We start from the raw sequence: 16,257 nt of genomic DNA, 5'->3' as shown, positions 1-16,257 counted from the left end.
CACATTGCTTAATTTGGTGCTGCTTCGACTCCCTATGTTTGTGAATAAAGGATTTGGTTGTCACAAAAAGCAGATCTTTAGCCAATTTTGATATCAAAGTTCACTCAAGCCTTTGTATCTTTTTCAGACAAATCTGTTCATTTGAACAAAGTGGGATATTAAAAAGTTTGATCAGGAAGAAGTTGTTATTTTTGGTGGTATACCAAACATACCTGGTTCAATCCAGTGCTACAAAAAAATGCAAGTCCAAATGCAATAAGCCATACGCTGAACATGCATAACAATAGTTCAGGATCAGGATATACCCCTGGCATATTTTCCATAAAACCACTTTACATACAGTGGAAACATGCTGTTTAGTCTCCCCCAGTCCCCACTCACTATACACAGGTCAACACATATATACCAACACCCTTGTCTCGAATAAACTATGTGTGGATATTTTAAAAATGTCATCTGACAGGGAGCACCTTTTGGGAGTTGCCCATATGCATGTGTATTTTTGGTTCCTCAAATAAGTTTGACAGATTTTATTTGTACATTTTATATGTGTAGTACCAATATCAGTTGGTAACGTTGAAAGGTATGTTACTTTCAATTATTTCATGTTTTACTCAATCTTGGATTCCATAAATAAATACACATTCCAAACCTGTCCTATTGTTTAGCTTGTGTGTGTAGAATGGTATGTAAGAGAGAGAGAGAGAGAGAGAGAGAGAGAGAGAGAGAGAGAGAGAGAGAGAGAGAGAGAGAGAGAGTGTGTGTGTGTGAGTGAGAGTGTGTGTGTGAGTGTGAGTGAGAGTGTGTGAGTGAGAGTGTGTGCATGTTCTGATGATTGTTTAGATTAAAATAATAATTTCTAAAAAAACAAAGACTGTTAGTGTATGTTACTGATCAAAACAAATTATGAATCTGCTGTCCCATTCGCGGTCGGCAGCCCCGCGTACGATCATCTCTCACATGTGACCGCCTCTCGTCTACAGGGTCGGTCGATATATTCTACCCCCGAAATAGCACTTGTTTGCATCTTCAGTGACTCCATCGTCCATTAAAATCCCAAACCGACGTCAAATACGAGCGGATTTTGTGAAATAAAGCACATTTCTACTTCCAAAACCCATCGAACAGCCATTTCCGGCGCTCGATCGCCGACATGTTCAGCTTTGATGGTAATTTACGGACAAATATGAACCGCTCTATGACATTTTATGCATCGAGAAACAATGTAAGGCATCGCTGAATCTGTAGCTTACTTTAAATCCCGACGTAAATCAAACAAATCCAAGAAAACTGACAAAACGTGCCTTCAATCGTGTCAGGCCCCGCGGAGAGCCTCAGTCCCGCTTATGACCGGTTATCCCCCGTGCAGAAGCAAACTAATAATTCTCCAACCTTTATTGGACAAGCTGTGTATGCATTTGCAGTATTGGAAGTAATCGTTCATATTTTAGGTCCCAGATGCTTCGAGAGCAAAGTGCCATCATGTAATGGCAGCGTGATTTGGAATCGCACCCTCACGTCACTGATGGGGAGGGTGACGTGTCATGATGACTTCATCAACACAAACGGGGACGTCATCGTACGGTGTCTGGCTGACGGTACGTGGGAGACTGAGGGAAACTGTCTGCAGCGTGTGTGGAGAAACCCGGTGAGATTGTCGTTGAGTCTTTTTGATCGCGTCTGAGCACCTGCAATAAAAACGTTCTGATATTGATTCCTTGTAAAATGAGTTCCGATAACTGAACCTTCTTCTTCTTCTTCTTCTTCATCGTTCATGGGCTTAGACTCCCACGTTCGCCCATGTGGGAGTTGATTTTTACGTGTATGACCGTTTTTACCCCGCCATTCAGACAGCATACGCCCGATTTCGGGGGAGGCCCATGCTGGGTATTTTCGTGTTTCTATAACCCACCGAACTCTGACATGGATTACAGGATCTTTTCTTTGCGCATTTGGTCTTGTGCTTACGTGTACGTGTACACACGAAGGGGGTTAAGTCACTATGTAGCAGGTCTGCACATAAGTTGACCTGGGAGATCGGAAAAATGTCCACTCTTAACCCACCTGGCGGCAGCGACCGGGATTCGAACTCACGACCTCCCGATTAGGAGGCCGACGTCTTACCAACACGCCACTGCGCCCGATAACTGAACCAATTTCCAGCTGATAAACAACAATGTTTGATTAGTGTTTGACACACCTTTTTCTCTACTTCGGTCAAAGCGTTGTTTTTTGGGGGTGTGAATGAATGTAAATGTGCTAGTATGCTGTCATACATGAATCAAACACAACGCCAAAGGTAGGTTCCCTCCACTGTATTATACGGCTATGACATCATACACACAAATACACACAATCATGAACATAAATGTTAGGTACTCAAAAATCCAGTACTCACAGTTTTGTAGGCCAAAAAAAACAACTCGAGATGACAATCTCGTACACAATTGCAATGACAAAACTCTCTACCCTTAACTTAGGTATAAAATTACACGACCAGTCCGTGAACTCACAGGCACACGATATCTAATTTACAGGTATCTACTCACGGCTCGTGTGTAGTCAACAAAACCCAGTTATAATTACTACTACGGCAGACTTAAATCACCGTCTGCTCTGTCTACTAAATATTCCTTATCTCTTAAGTAATTAAGATATTGTAGACATATCTTAATTCTGGTCAAGCGCAGAATTACACAGCGTCTATTGCCGTTCACTAGGAAATGTATTTTAACTACTAATTCCTGCTACTGGTGACCTCGGTCTACTCAGTTTCTATCGCCCTGTGACCTCTATGGTCCAACTCTACGGACAAAAATAACCGTGCACTAGCTTCTAGAAATCCCGTCGAATCTCAGCTATGCGGGTCTATAGGCGTGATATTCCGGCGGCTTCTCAGATCCTTCATTCTGTCATCTGGCCGCTATCTTCCTTTCCGACCGGTTAAACGACGCACTGCACAACATAAATAGCGGACATCTTGTCTTAGATATCTGTCTGCTATGTTTAAAGTTACAGTGTTAGTCGATTCAACTTATGCGATAAACATTAGCGATATTCAAATGCTTATTCCATTTACCTGTTAAGTGCTTTACTCGGGCTTCCTTTCTCCCGGTCGATTCCTGTGACAACCCCTCCCTGTCGCTGGACAGTGGTTAAGTGTAACGATATCTTCGTTGCGATTCACAACATCAACTCTCTCAGTCAGTGAGCTGAATTCACAGTACGTGCACCACACTTCGCTACGTCACTCTATTATCTCTGGTTAGCGCTCTAAAAGCGTGGAGGATATCACTATTAAACTTTGCCTGTTAGTGTTATTCGTGATTTCCTTCACAGGGGGTGTTTTTTTTTCTTTCCCATTATGGTTATTAGCCGTTTCCTCTTCCTTCTTCTTCTTCTTCTGCGTTCGTGGGCTGAAACTCCCACATACACTCGTGTTTTTTGCACGAGTGGAATTTTACGTGTATGACCGTTTTTTACCCCGCCATTTTAGGCAGCCATACGCCGTTTTCGGAGGAAGCATGCTGGGTATTTTCGTGTTTCTATAACCCACCGAACTCTGACATGGATTACAGGATCTTTTTCGTGCGCACTTGGTCTTGGGGTGTTCGGACACCGAGGAGAGTCTGCACACAAAGTTGACTCTGAGAAATAAATCTCTCGCCGAACGTGGGAACGAACTCACGCTGACAGCGGCCAACTGGATACAAATCCAGCGCGCTACCGACTGAACTACATCCCCGCCCGTTCCTCTTCCTAAAATATCAGTTTTGTTCTCCGTTTGATTCATTATTTTCTGTTCACGTAAACCATATCCTCATTTCTACCAGTTTATTTAGATTTCGAGTTGGACGGTAATATACATTTGAAGTGTCCATCCACCTCAAAGACCATTAGGTCGGCATACCAATTAATATTTCTTTTTGTCTGGATTGAAAGTTTGAATAACTTCCTTTTCTTTTTGTCGTTTGTTGTAGTTATATAGCTTTTTTGTGAGAATAGTTTTCACGGGGAGGAGGACTGTGCCTTAATTTAAGTCTGTACAGACAGATCAATTGATCAGAAGACCTGGTGCCTATGACAGCACGAGTTGCACGAGGTAGGTAGTACGGATCATGTCTGCATTTTTAAATAAACTTGTTGGGAGGCCTGGAAAGGGGGGCACGTTTTTCTAATTTTAAAGTAAACTTTTTTTTTATAAAATAACTAATGACCTAGAGGGACGACGGGATTAACGTAAATGCAAAAATAAGTATTCTTTTGAAGAACGTATTATTTTCTTATTCGCATATCGAAACGTTTTTGATGGCGAGATATTTTCCAAATTTTTTTTTTTTAGGCAATTCGCAAACGATCAACAGCTTTTTTGTCTTCGTCATGGTGAGTAAGTAAGAATTTCTTTTGTGTTTTTACCCTTGCTCTGTTCTGTTTGCTATAATCATTCTTCTTTCAGCCACTGTCGGTGTTTCCCGTGGCCGTCCCGTTACCAGTGGGTCCCGGATTGTCCGTGTGCATGGAAGGGACCCCCACTGCCCCCACCAGGTCAGTTTACCAATCTGTATGGAAGTCCCTTCCCCCCTCACTGTATCTATCAGGTCAGTTGGTCAATCTGTTTGGAAGGGAGCCCCACTGCCCCCACCAGGTCAGTTGGCCAATCTGTATGGAAGACCCCCGCCCCCCCACTGTATCTATCAGGTCAGTTGGCCAATCTGTATGGAAGTCCCCCCCCCCCCCCCACTGTATCTATCAGGTCAGTTGGCCAATTTGTTTGGAAGGAACCCCCACTGCCCCCGCCAGGTAAGTTGGCCAATCTGTATAGAAGGGACCCCCACTGCCCCCGCCAGGTAAGTTGGCCAATCTGTATAGAATTTTGTTTTGTTCTCACTATCATTTGCTTATGAAGATCATGATGTTGTTCTATTGCTTAGTCAGTCCTAGAAATAATGTCCTAGACCTGCCTTACCTTGCTGTTATCAGAATTTTTGCCCTCTTTCATTACGATGCTATGGTATTTCTGTGGGTCTCCACATGTGTTTGTTTATAAGGCGGAAGTGACCTCCCCTTGTACACAATAGGCCCTCAGAGGAAGCCTACGGACAGACTAGAATAGAACATGCACATAACACAGAATGTCTGCACAGCACACACACACACACAGCAATACAGCACACCGTCTTGTACCTCCTTCTGCCCTGCCGAAGTCGGGGTATCCTTTTTAATCCACCGAACAATTAATATCCACAGCCATGTGTGTCTCCTGCCTCCGAACACACACGCTACAGAGCTCGACTCGATGTGCGCAGTTTCGTATAAAAATTATTTTCCAAATTTCCCCACTGTGTTTTATAAAATAATCATATTATCAAAGCACATACATTCTTATCTTAGTTGTTATGTATTCATTGTTAGTAAACATCGGCATTATTCATGTTTTACTTTAAACGCAATCATTGTTATTTATAGATCACAGGCACCTGATGTAAGTAGGTCACACACGTGTAAATGTTGTGCCCAGTCCTTGTTTTTGTTTCTGTTATTATTTTAGTTAGCAGGTCTAGTTGAGCACGTATTAAGTATCATGTACCCACTACTAGTCATTGTGCATTTTAGTTAATGGACTGATGATGTCATTTGTATGGAGTCGACGCACGTGCGAGGATATGTATGTGTGGGAGGGGGGGGGGGGGCGCGGGAGATGGAAGCTTGCTGTATGTTATGTAATGTATATATTGTGTGTGATACGTGGAAATGTGATACTATTTATTTGCATGTATGATACAGGTACAAATGTGATAATTGTAGGCTTATACTAGTGATTACTGTGTGTGATACATGAAATGTGATATGAATGCTGTTTTTATATGTTATACTCTTACTTTCTCCCAAGCGCAAGACAAATTCTTCTATGAAAATTGAAGCCAATAAAATTTGAGTTGAGTTGAGTTGAGTTGAGAAGGGACCTCCACTGCCCCCGCCAGGTAAGTTGGCCAATCTGTATAGAAGGGACCCCCACTGCCCCCACCAGGCCAGTTGGCCAATCTGTATAGAAGGGACCCCCACTGCCCCCACCTGGTCAGTTGGCCAATCTTATGGAAGTCCCCCCCCCCCCCCCACTGTCTCTATCAGGTCAGTTGGCCAATCTGTATGGAAGGAAACCCCACTGTCCCCATAATAATTACTTGAGCTACTCGAGTTGTACTCCAGAACACTCTTTTTTGTAATGTTCAACAGCAGTGACCAGTGTCCCTTATTAATTAATAACTCTCTGTCAACAGTTCGCCATTAAGTAATCTCCCGTTGACATGTTTAAACATAATAACCACGTTCTTCTTTGTAATTTTCAACAGCAGTGTCCCATATTAACTCTGTCCGCCAAAAGCTCGCTTTTCAACACAATACGACAGCTCTCTGTGTAAAGTTTGGCACCTTGCAAACGCTTTCTTGAATTTGAGACGCTGTTCTTGAATGTTATCCTTTTCTCACGCCTTGGTCAGATATGATTCCAGCTTTTGTATCGACATTGTGACTGATAAATGTTGATTTATCACGGTCACGTCAAACCGTAACTAATACTCTCTGTCGTCTGCGTGCTCCAGTTTCACTGTGGACTTGTTGACTGGGTCCGGTGACATTGCTCTCCACGCAGACTTTCGCTTCAACTTCTCTGGTACCACCAACGCCTACTACTTGGACTACAGACTTAACGGCTCGTACACTGGCGGTCAGGAGTTCCGTCCCTTCTTCTTCACTGTTGGTGTCCCCTTTAGCCTTATGATCTACACCACTGCTACAAAGTTCAGGGTATGTGGTCATTTTTATCAGTTTACGGGTCTCTACCTTTAGACTGTATGTGTCGCAATTTATTGTAAAAAAGATCAACAGACAAACTCCGGAAATAAGTCTGTCGGGGTTGTATGGAATGTGAAAGAGTGAATACTCTTGCTTTTAGTGAGGCAAACTTTCCACACGTGCACCTTGTCCACTGGTTTGACACACACCCCACGCTAGTGGCTGGCCTTTAATGTCACGTGGGAAAGTTTGCCTCAATAAGAGCAAGAGTATTCACTCTTTCACAACCCATAATTTATAAACCCAGAGTTATTTGTGAACATCGTCTGTTGTTTATCAGTTTCATCAGCTGGCCTTAATGGCGTCAAGACAAAATGGATATTCTTTTATCAGCAAGGACAGTTTGTTGAGATACGGTTTTGGTAGATATGGGTTCAGAAACAGTTCATTCTAAAATACGTGATGGTGTACTGTACCCAGCTAAACGCATAAACCGGACACAGATGAGCTTTCCTGGGAGAGACTGAGTGAATATGCGACAAGACGAAATAGCACCCAAGGCGTTACACTCTCAGTTTATTTTCGCCTTACGCGACTTGTTTTGCTTATCGTGTACACACGCATATCACTTCTTAGGTTTATATATTTTCCACTTCATGTGAGTATTATATTTATTTTCCACTTCATGTGAGTATTATATGTTTACGTCATTGTTTGCTTACATTCATTTCACCGAAGAAGGGCGTGGACAGAAAGTCTTTGGAACTTGGTGTTTACTGTGTGTTTTTTGTCTAATTAATTCTTAGGTTTATAGGTGATTTAATTCGTTAAAGGCACAGTCCTTCTCGTGTTAATCATTCGGCTCACCATCTCAGCTTCGGCCAGGCTTGTACATGTGATAAATCCATAATTCCTTTAACTTGGACATTATACCAATAACCAACAGCCTGGCTGCTTTCTGTGCAGTGGGATTTATCTTATGAGTTAATTCGTTTGAAACAAATCGCTGTGCCTTTGATACATAATTATGGAGACACTGGTTTTGTTTGGTTTGGTGTCACATTTCCGTACGTTTATTTTCAGATAAGTGTGGGTAACATCGTGTATGCATGGTATCCACATCATGCAAAGCTACCTCCTGCTGACGTCAAAGCTGTTGACATCACGAATGGCGTCAACGTCACTCGCTTGGACGTCCTGTGTAACAACTGACGTCACAATAACCAGTTCTTCACAGTTTGTTCAGACATAGACAGAGCGAACTTTATTATTTCGAATTATAATGTCATTTGTGGTGTATATTACAGAGTGTTAACAATATAATATAATATATATACATATATATATATATATATACATATATATATATATAACAAAATCAAGGAAAAGAAAAGCCAAACAAAGAATTTCAAGTGGCAGCCCAAATTTTCGACCGGTTGCCAGGCCTTCCTCAGGGGCGTGTAATTCGGCGAGACGCCAATTCACGCATCAATTACTAAGCAACACAATACCATGGTTTTTTCAGTTACGAATCACAAAGAAAATATTTAAAAGATAAGATTTACATTCAAGCTTAATTAAATTATATACTTCACATGAGAAAACGTTGTTGTTTTTGTTGCTGTAGTTGTTATTGTTATTTGTTTGGTTTTGTTTGTTCTTTGTCTTTCTCTCCTTTCTCTCTGCCCCCCCCCCCCCCCCCTACTCCGCCCTGATATGGCCCTTCGTGGTCGGCTGGGCGTTAAGCAAACAAAAAAATCCCCCCCTACTCTCTATTTAAAAAAAATCGAGTATATTAGAAATCAAATACAATCCAATATTCCCTCAGGTAATACTCCTTTTCCTAACTATGTTCGCTACACACATAGGTTTTACCACCTTGTAAGAATTTGGCAACCTCTACTTTATTTCATTGAAAATTAATTTAAGACGAACGATAATCAGTTCTAACTGAGAAACACGTAAAAACAGCTACACAATTGAATGTTTCGCCACATAGGATTCTCTCTTGTGTCGCAATTCATAGTTTTTATGGCCTGTCTTGATCTTTGCTACCTTTTTTGGTTGTTTCGATTTAGAATTTTAATTCTCCAAGTATGTTTTGCGAATGTAAGCCTAACTGTGTGTATGTTTCATTTCTCACAATCTAAATTTATTTTGATTGTGGGTATATTAGATAGTTAATTAGAATGATTCTCTCGTGGGAGAAGGCTGGATATAAAATTGCACTTGTTTGCTGATGCCATTACTCTGGTTAATAAAGAATCATCTTATCTAAGCTCATCTTATTATATCTTGTCTTCTGTTTCTTTGTCGTTCTCCCTCCCTCGTTCTCTCTCTCTCTCTCTCTCTCTCTCTCTCTCTTACACACACACACACACACACGCGCGCACGCACGGACACACACACACACACGCACGCACGCACGCACGCACACACACACACACACACACACACACACACACACACACACACACTTTCTCATCCCATCTTTCAGTCACACAATTTTTTCTCCCTTGAAAAAGAAAACCTTCATTCGTCTACAATCCTGCAGTCGTAGCTGTGAGAAGGTATAACCAGTTCTGGCGCCTATACTCTGTGATAGAAAGTAAACGAAGTGAGGGTTTTACCTGCTATAACTACGTCACAGCCACAGCAAAATTCGACCTTACCGTATCATGAAGTTCTGAACGACCCGAACGACCTTCGCGACCTTGACCGTGCCCGCTTTTCCGCATCAGTGCTGAGAGTTCGAGGTCAGCTGTCAGGTTGTTGGGTTTTGTCAACAATGAGAATCCCAGCGTAGTATGTTATCGGCTGTTTTTGCAATTGTACGCCAACTATTGTGCACCTTCAGTGCGTTTTGCTTTTTCGGCTGCTTTTGTGTGTGTGTGCTATCTATAGTGATAGCAAGTGACTGAATAGGCCTACAGGACACTTGATATCTGACGTGCCCTTATGATGAGCTATATGTGCCAAAAAAAAATAGGTGTGGTTACGGTAACATAGCCAAAAAAAATAGGGTAGGTAGGTAGGCAATCACTTTTTTTTTTTTTAAACTTTTTTTTCTGTGTACAAATTAAACCTACTTGACAGGGAAATAAGTGTGCGCTTTCGCTTTCATTGCGTTTTTTGCACTCGTTTTTTTTTTGTTGTTGTTTTTTTTGTTGACAAATGTAATAAAAAGTTATAGGATCGGCCTCTAAAAATAGGGTAGGTCGGGTTACCGTAACCACACCTATTTTTTTTTTAGGCCTTATACCGTGTACTCACTGTTTTTTTCTCCGGGCTGCAATGGCTTTACCAAGAGCCTATTTTCCGCTCGGGAAAAGGAAAGATCGAATGACAAAACAAATAACGGACGAGGCTAAGAACGTGGTTTTCTTTGTCGCCTGACGATAGTGTAGGTCACGAAGCGAAAGCCTCTCCTGATAACAATCTGTTCAGGAAACCACAGCATTACACTTCGGCACTGATTGAATCGGTGATGTGTGGGGTGATGTTGTCGATTAGTGTGTGGGCATAGAAATTAAATTTTTGAAAAACACACCATGAAATGTTAATGTAAATAGTTATGAGACAAATAAAAAGCTTAGTAGGCGTTGAATGCGACCTCTGGTCTGAAGATGGCCAAAATCCTCATTTGTCGCATAATAGACGATCTTTGGAAATAACTCCGTCGGGTTTGTATGGGTTGTTAAAGAGTGAATACCCTTGCTTTTTCTCGGACAAATAAATTCACACGTGCTCCTGTCCACGTGTTTCAGACACACCCCTCGCTAGTGATTGGCCCCTCCAGACACACCCCTCGCTAGTGATTGGCCCCTCCAGACACACCCCTCGCTAGTGATTGGCCCCTCCAGACACACCCCTCGCTAGTGATTGGCCCCTCCAGACACACCCCTCGCTAGTGATTGGCGCCTCCAATGTTTGTCCTAGTAAGAGCAAGGGTATTCCCTCTTGAGAGCCCATTCAAGGCGACAGGGTTGTTTTAGGAATTCGTCTATTATTTGTATATAATTATGTCCTCCATGTAGACCATTAGGTCGCCGTACTTTTGTACGTTTCGTTTTGTCAAAATTAAACGTTTGAACGTTCCAATATTTTGCTCAGGGCGCTGTGGGTACAGTGGAACCTCCCTTTTAAGACCTAAATAAATGGTAAGAAAATTAGGGCTTAAAACGGAGGGAATCTTATAATGGGGATAGACTCGATTTACATAGCTTGTGAACAAAACGCCTTAAAAAGCAGGGTCTTGGCAGAGTCAATCTTTAATCGGTGGGTTTGATAAGCGGGGTCTTGGCAGAGTCAATCTTTAATCGGTGGGTTTGATAAGCGGGGTTTCACTGTATCCATGCGATCGTTTGAAGAATCAATCAATCAATCAATCAATCAATGAGGCTTATATCGCGCATATTCCGTGGGTACAGTTCTAGGCGCTCTGCAGTGATGCCGTGTGAGATGAAATTTTATACGGCCAGTAATTGCAGCCATTTCGGCGCATATTTACCTGTCACGGCCTATTATTCCAAGTCACACGGGTATAGGTAGACAATTATTAACTGTGCCTAAGCAATTTTTGCCAGGAAAGACCCTTTTGTCAATCGTGGGATCTTTAACGTGCACACCCAATGTAGTGTACACGGGGGGGGGGGGGGGGGGGGGGGGGGGGAGTTCGGACACCGAAGAGAGTCTGCACACAAATTTGACTCTGAAATAAATTTCCGCCGAACCTGGGATCGAACTCACGCTGACAGCGGCCAACTGAATACAAATCCAGCGCGCTACCAACTGAGCTATATCCCCGCCCGTCAAGTATTGAAACTGACAATACTATTTAAGTAGTTTCAGCACTAAAACAGTACAACCGCTGCGTGCCGACCGATCTACATGTAGAATATACTGAAAGATAAGTAATCGGAACGTAACCAAACAGGTTGAAGAAATAATTATAAAGACGGTGTCGGAAAGACAGGCAAAGGGATAGAGGGACAGATATAGGTCCACAACACCCGCGCACACACATACACATACACACACACACACACAAACACATATATAATATACTAGATGAATACCCGCTTCGCCGGGTACGGCTTCGCCGGGAAGAAGTAGAGCCGAATACCCTTTACACCGTACGAAGGAAGGGAGATAAACGCGCAAAACACTGGAGAAGATAAGGAAGAGTAATACCCGGCTTCGCCGGGACAGTGACCTTCTAAAAATAGTAACGGGAATATGGATTGAGCGTTGTGGGCAGTGACCTTCTAAAAATAGTAACGGGAATATGGATTGACGCCACACGAAGGAAGGGAGATAAACGCAAAACACTGGAGAAGATAAGGAAGAGTTACTGGGAATGGATCTCGGAAGATGAACAGAAAAACCAAAATCGGTTCAGCGCTGCGCGCTGAGAGCACGTGTTGAAAATTCTCATCGACCAGGTTGTGTCCGGGGTCTACGTGAATATGCCCACCAAATTTGAAGCAGATCCATCGAGAACTTTGGCCGTGCATCGCGAACACACACACACACACAGACACAAGTCGTATATTATTATACTAGATGAATACCCGCTTCGCCGGGTACGGCTTCGCCGGGAAGAAGTCGAGCCGAATACCCGGCTGCGCCGGGGACCCGGCTGTGCCGGGTGTACGCCGGCTTTGCCGGCGCACCGCACGAAGGAAGGGAGATAAACGCGCAAAACACTGGAGAAGAGTCTAAAAATAGTATAACGGGAATATGGATTGAGCGTTGTCGACAGTGACCTTCTAAAAATAGAAACGGGAATATGGATTTAAGCCACACGAAGGAAGGGAGATAAACGCTGCAAACACTGGAGAAGATAAGGAAGAGTTACTGGTAGTGGATCCAGACAAAAAAACCAAAATCGGTTCAGCGCTGCGCGCTGAGAGCACGTGTTGAAATATCGACCAGGTTGTGTCCTGTCCCGGGTGTACCTGAATATGCCCACCAAATTTGAAACAGATCCATCGAGAACCTTGGCCGCGCATCGCGAACAGACACACAGACACACAGACACAAGTCGTATATATATATATATATATATATATATATATATATCTATCTATCTCTCTCTCTCTCTCTCTCTCTCTCTCTCTCTCTCTCTCTTTCTCTCTCTCTCTAATATACACATTATGCAAGCACCCAAACCACAACGTAGAAATTCAGGACAGAGTACATCTCTGAGTATTTCAGGTCACAGCGTCGCTTGAACCAATATTTTTTTTGACTATCACTATCACTGAGTAGCAATAGAACACGTGCTCCCGGCTTCACTTGCAAGGTCAAACACGGGTATAAGTTTGAGTTAACTGTTTTAAGTACAGCTAGGCAATGGTTAGCAATAGCAATGTTCAAATCCTCTCTCCTCGACGTTTCACGGTCTGTACCCACACAAAGAGATCAATACTCATCACGGCGTGCTACGGAGGGCAGACCCGTCAAAGGTGCTGGCTAAATGTGTCACCCAACGCCTTTGATCAATGACAACTTATTCGTGTAAAGCAATGGTGGGGATCTCAGCGTTGTCCATTAGTAAGCCTACTTGAACTCACTTAATTTTCTTTGGTGAATTACTTTATTTTTTATTTTTTAAAATTACTTTTAGGCCAAAAAAAAAAATAGGTCTGTTTACGGTAACCCGACCGACCCTAGTTTTTTCGCGCGACCCTAGACTTTTTTTTGGCATTTGGGGGAAAAAAAAAAAAAATCTTGTTTTTTTTGGCAAAATAACGTAAAAATATGGTTTTTTGGAAAACAAAAACAAAAAAAACCAATCCCGACCTACCGACCCTATTTTTTGGGCCTATGTTACCGTAAACAGACCTATTTTTTTTTTTGGCCTTATTAAAGTATTGATGAATTCGAAGATCTCTTCGTCAAGTGTTCATTGGCACTTGGAGATCTATGTGACGTAGGTCTTTCCAATCGTGTTGCTGTCATGACGTCATGACGTCGCACTCCGAAAGTGTTAACGTAACTAGTCCTCAGAGACGTACCTGTGACGTAAATATAGAGATTGCGGGAAGGACGACCGGCAAATATTCAGCACACACCCCCCCCCCCTCCTCCACTGTGCACTTTCGATTCATCTTTATTGTTTGATTTGAGTCTCAGGTTTCACCGAGTTCTACGCAACGCATGCACGGGTTGTTCACGCACTCGCTGATTCATAGTCACGAGAAGGGGGGGGGGGGGGGGGGGGGGGGGGGGGGTGTACATAGCGCAAATCATTCATTGCGAATACGGAAGCTTTTTTGATATTGATACATCGCCTGTATTACACAGATAGGTACAGAGACATGTAGACAAAGACACATAAACAACAAGTCGCGTAAGGCGAAATTACTACATTTAGTCAAGCTGTGGAACTCACAGAATGAAACTGAACGCACTGCATTTTTTTCACAATGACCGTAGTCCGCCGCTAGTGCAAAAGGCAGTGAAAGTGACGAGCCTGTTTAGCGCGGTAGCAGTTGCGCTGTGCTGCATAGCACGCTTTACTGTACCTCTCTTCGTTTTAACTTTCTGAGCGTGTTTTTAATCCAAACATATCATATCTATATGTTTTTGGAATCAGGAACCGACAAGAAATTAGATGAAATTGTTTTTAAAACGATTTCGGAAATTTAATTTTAATCATAAATTTTATATTTTTAATTTTCAGAGCTTGTTTTTAATCCGAATATAACATATTTATATGTTTTTGGAATCAGAACATGATGAAGAATAAAATAGAAGTAATTTTGGATCGTTTTATAAAAAAATAATTTTAATTACAATTTTCAGATTTTTAATGACCAAAGTCATTAATTAATTTTTAAGCCTCCATGCTGAAATGCAATACCGAAGTCCAGCCTTCGTCGAAGATTGCTTAGCCAAAATTTCAATCAATTTGATTGAAAAATGAGGGTGTGACAGTGCCGCCTCAACTTTTACAAAAAGCCGGATATGACGTCATAAAAGACATTTATCAAAAAAATGAAAAAACGTCTGGGGATATCATACCCAGGAACTCTCATGTAAAATTTCATAAAGATCGGTCCAGTAGTTTACTCTGAATCGCTCTACACACACACACACACACACGCACAGACACAGACACACACACAGACACACACACACACACACACACACACAGACAAACACACACACACACACACACACACACACACACATACACCACGACCCTCGTCTCGATTCCCCCTCTATGTTAAAACATTTAGTCAAAACTTGACTAAATGTAAAAACAAGTCGCGTAAGGCGAAATTACTACATTTAGTCAAGCTGTGGAACTCACAGAATGAAACTGAACGCACTGCATTTTTTCACAATGACCGTAGTCCGCCGCTAGTGCAAAAGGCAGTGAAAGTGACGAGCCTGTTTAGCGCGGTAGCGGTTGCGCTGTGCTGCATAGCACGCTTTACTGTACCTCTCTTCGTTTTAACTTTCTGAGCGTGTTTTTAATCCAAACATATCATATCTATATGTTTTTGGAATCAGAAACCGACAAGGAATAAGATGAAATTGTTTTTAAAACGATTTCGGAAATTTAATTTTAATCATAATTTTTATATTTTTAATTTTCAGAGCTTGTTTTTAATCCGAATATAACATATTTATATGTTTTTGGAATCAGAACATGATGAAGAATAAAATAAAAGTAATTTTGGATCGTTTTATTAAAAAATAATTTTAATTACAACTTTCAGATTTTTAATGACCAAAGTCATTAATTAATTTTTAAGCCTACATGCTGAAATGCAATACCGAAGTCCGGCCTTCGTCGAAGATTGCTTGGCCAAAATTTCAATCAATTTGATTGAAAAATGAGGGTGTGACAGTGCCGCCTCAACTTTTACGAAAAGCCGGATATGACGTCATAAAAGACATTTATCGAAAAAATGAAAAAACATCTGGGGATATCATATCCAGGAACTCTCATGTCAAATTTCATAAAGATCGGTCCAGTAGTTTACTCTGAATCGCTCTACACACACACACACGCACAGACACACACACACACACACACACACACACACACACACACACACACACACACACACACACACACACACATACACCGCGACCCTCGTCTCGATTCCCCCTCTATATTAAAACATTTAGTCAAAACTTGACTAAATGTAACAAGCATACTAACCCCCCCCCCCCCCCCCCCCCTCCCACAAACACACACTCAGACACAAACACAAACGGAAAATCCCAAAATTAGTACTCAGTGCACTTAGAAGTTTGAACCATTGCAACGAATTACGTCAGCTTCGAAATTCGCAGTGAATTTGACCCGCCGGCAGATAACTTTCCATGTAGCACGGTGAAGGAAGTCACGTGTTCAGCGTAGTGAAGATAGCGGCGACGGCAGTGTGGAGATGTCAAAGCAATTCATTGTACGTACGCACCACAACTCCAGTCAGCTGTTTG

General features: G+C 42.2%; 2 protein-coding genes across 2 annotated transcripts in view; both read left to right on the top strand.

Annotated features, from left to right (window-relative positions):
- Positions 1 to 1,523: 1,523 nt before the first annotated feature.
- Positions 1,524 to 9,065, top strand: LOC138969239 (galectin-8-like). The gene is made up of 4 exons (XM_070341985.1): positions 1,524 to 1,648; positions 4,457 to 4,545; positions 6,600 to 6,804; positions 7,876 to 9,065. The coding sequence occupies exons 1-4, from the start codon at positions 1,526 to 1,528 to the stop codon at positions 8,002 to 8,004; spliced, it is 546 nt and encodes a 181-aa protein (XP_070198086.1). The 5' UTR covers positions 1,524 to 1,525; the 3' UTR covers positions 8,005 to 9,065.
- A 7,096-nt stretch (positions 9,066 to 16,161) lies between these two features.
- Positions 16,162 to 16,257, top strand: part of LOC138969236 (uncharacterized) — a 14,794-nt gene continuing 14,698 nt past the window's right edge. Inside the window, exon 1 of the mRNA XM_070341981.1 lies at positions 16,162 to 16,257. This exon is cut by the window's right edge and continues 56 nt beyond it. The gene's annotated coding sequence lies outside the window, so the exon portion shown is untranslated.

Source organism: Littorina saxatilis, linkage group LG6 (genome assembly GCF_037325665.1).
Source record: "Littorina saxatilis isolate snail1 linkage group LG6, US_GU_Lsax_2.0, whole genome shotgun sequence".
NCBI classification, from domain to species: domain Eukaryota; kingdom Metazoa; phylum Mollusca; class Gastropoda; order Littorinimorpha; family Littorinidae; genus Littorina; species Littorina saxatilis.
This window is presented reverse-complemented; position numbering and strand designations above follow the sequence as displayed.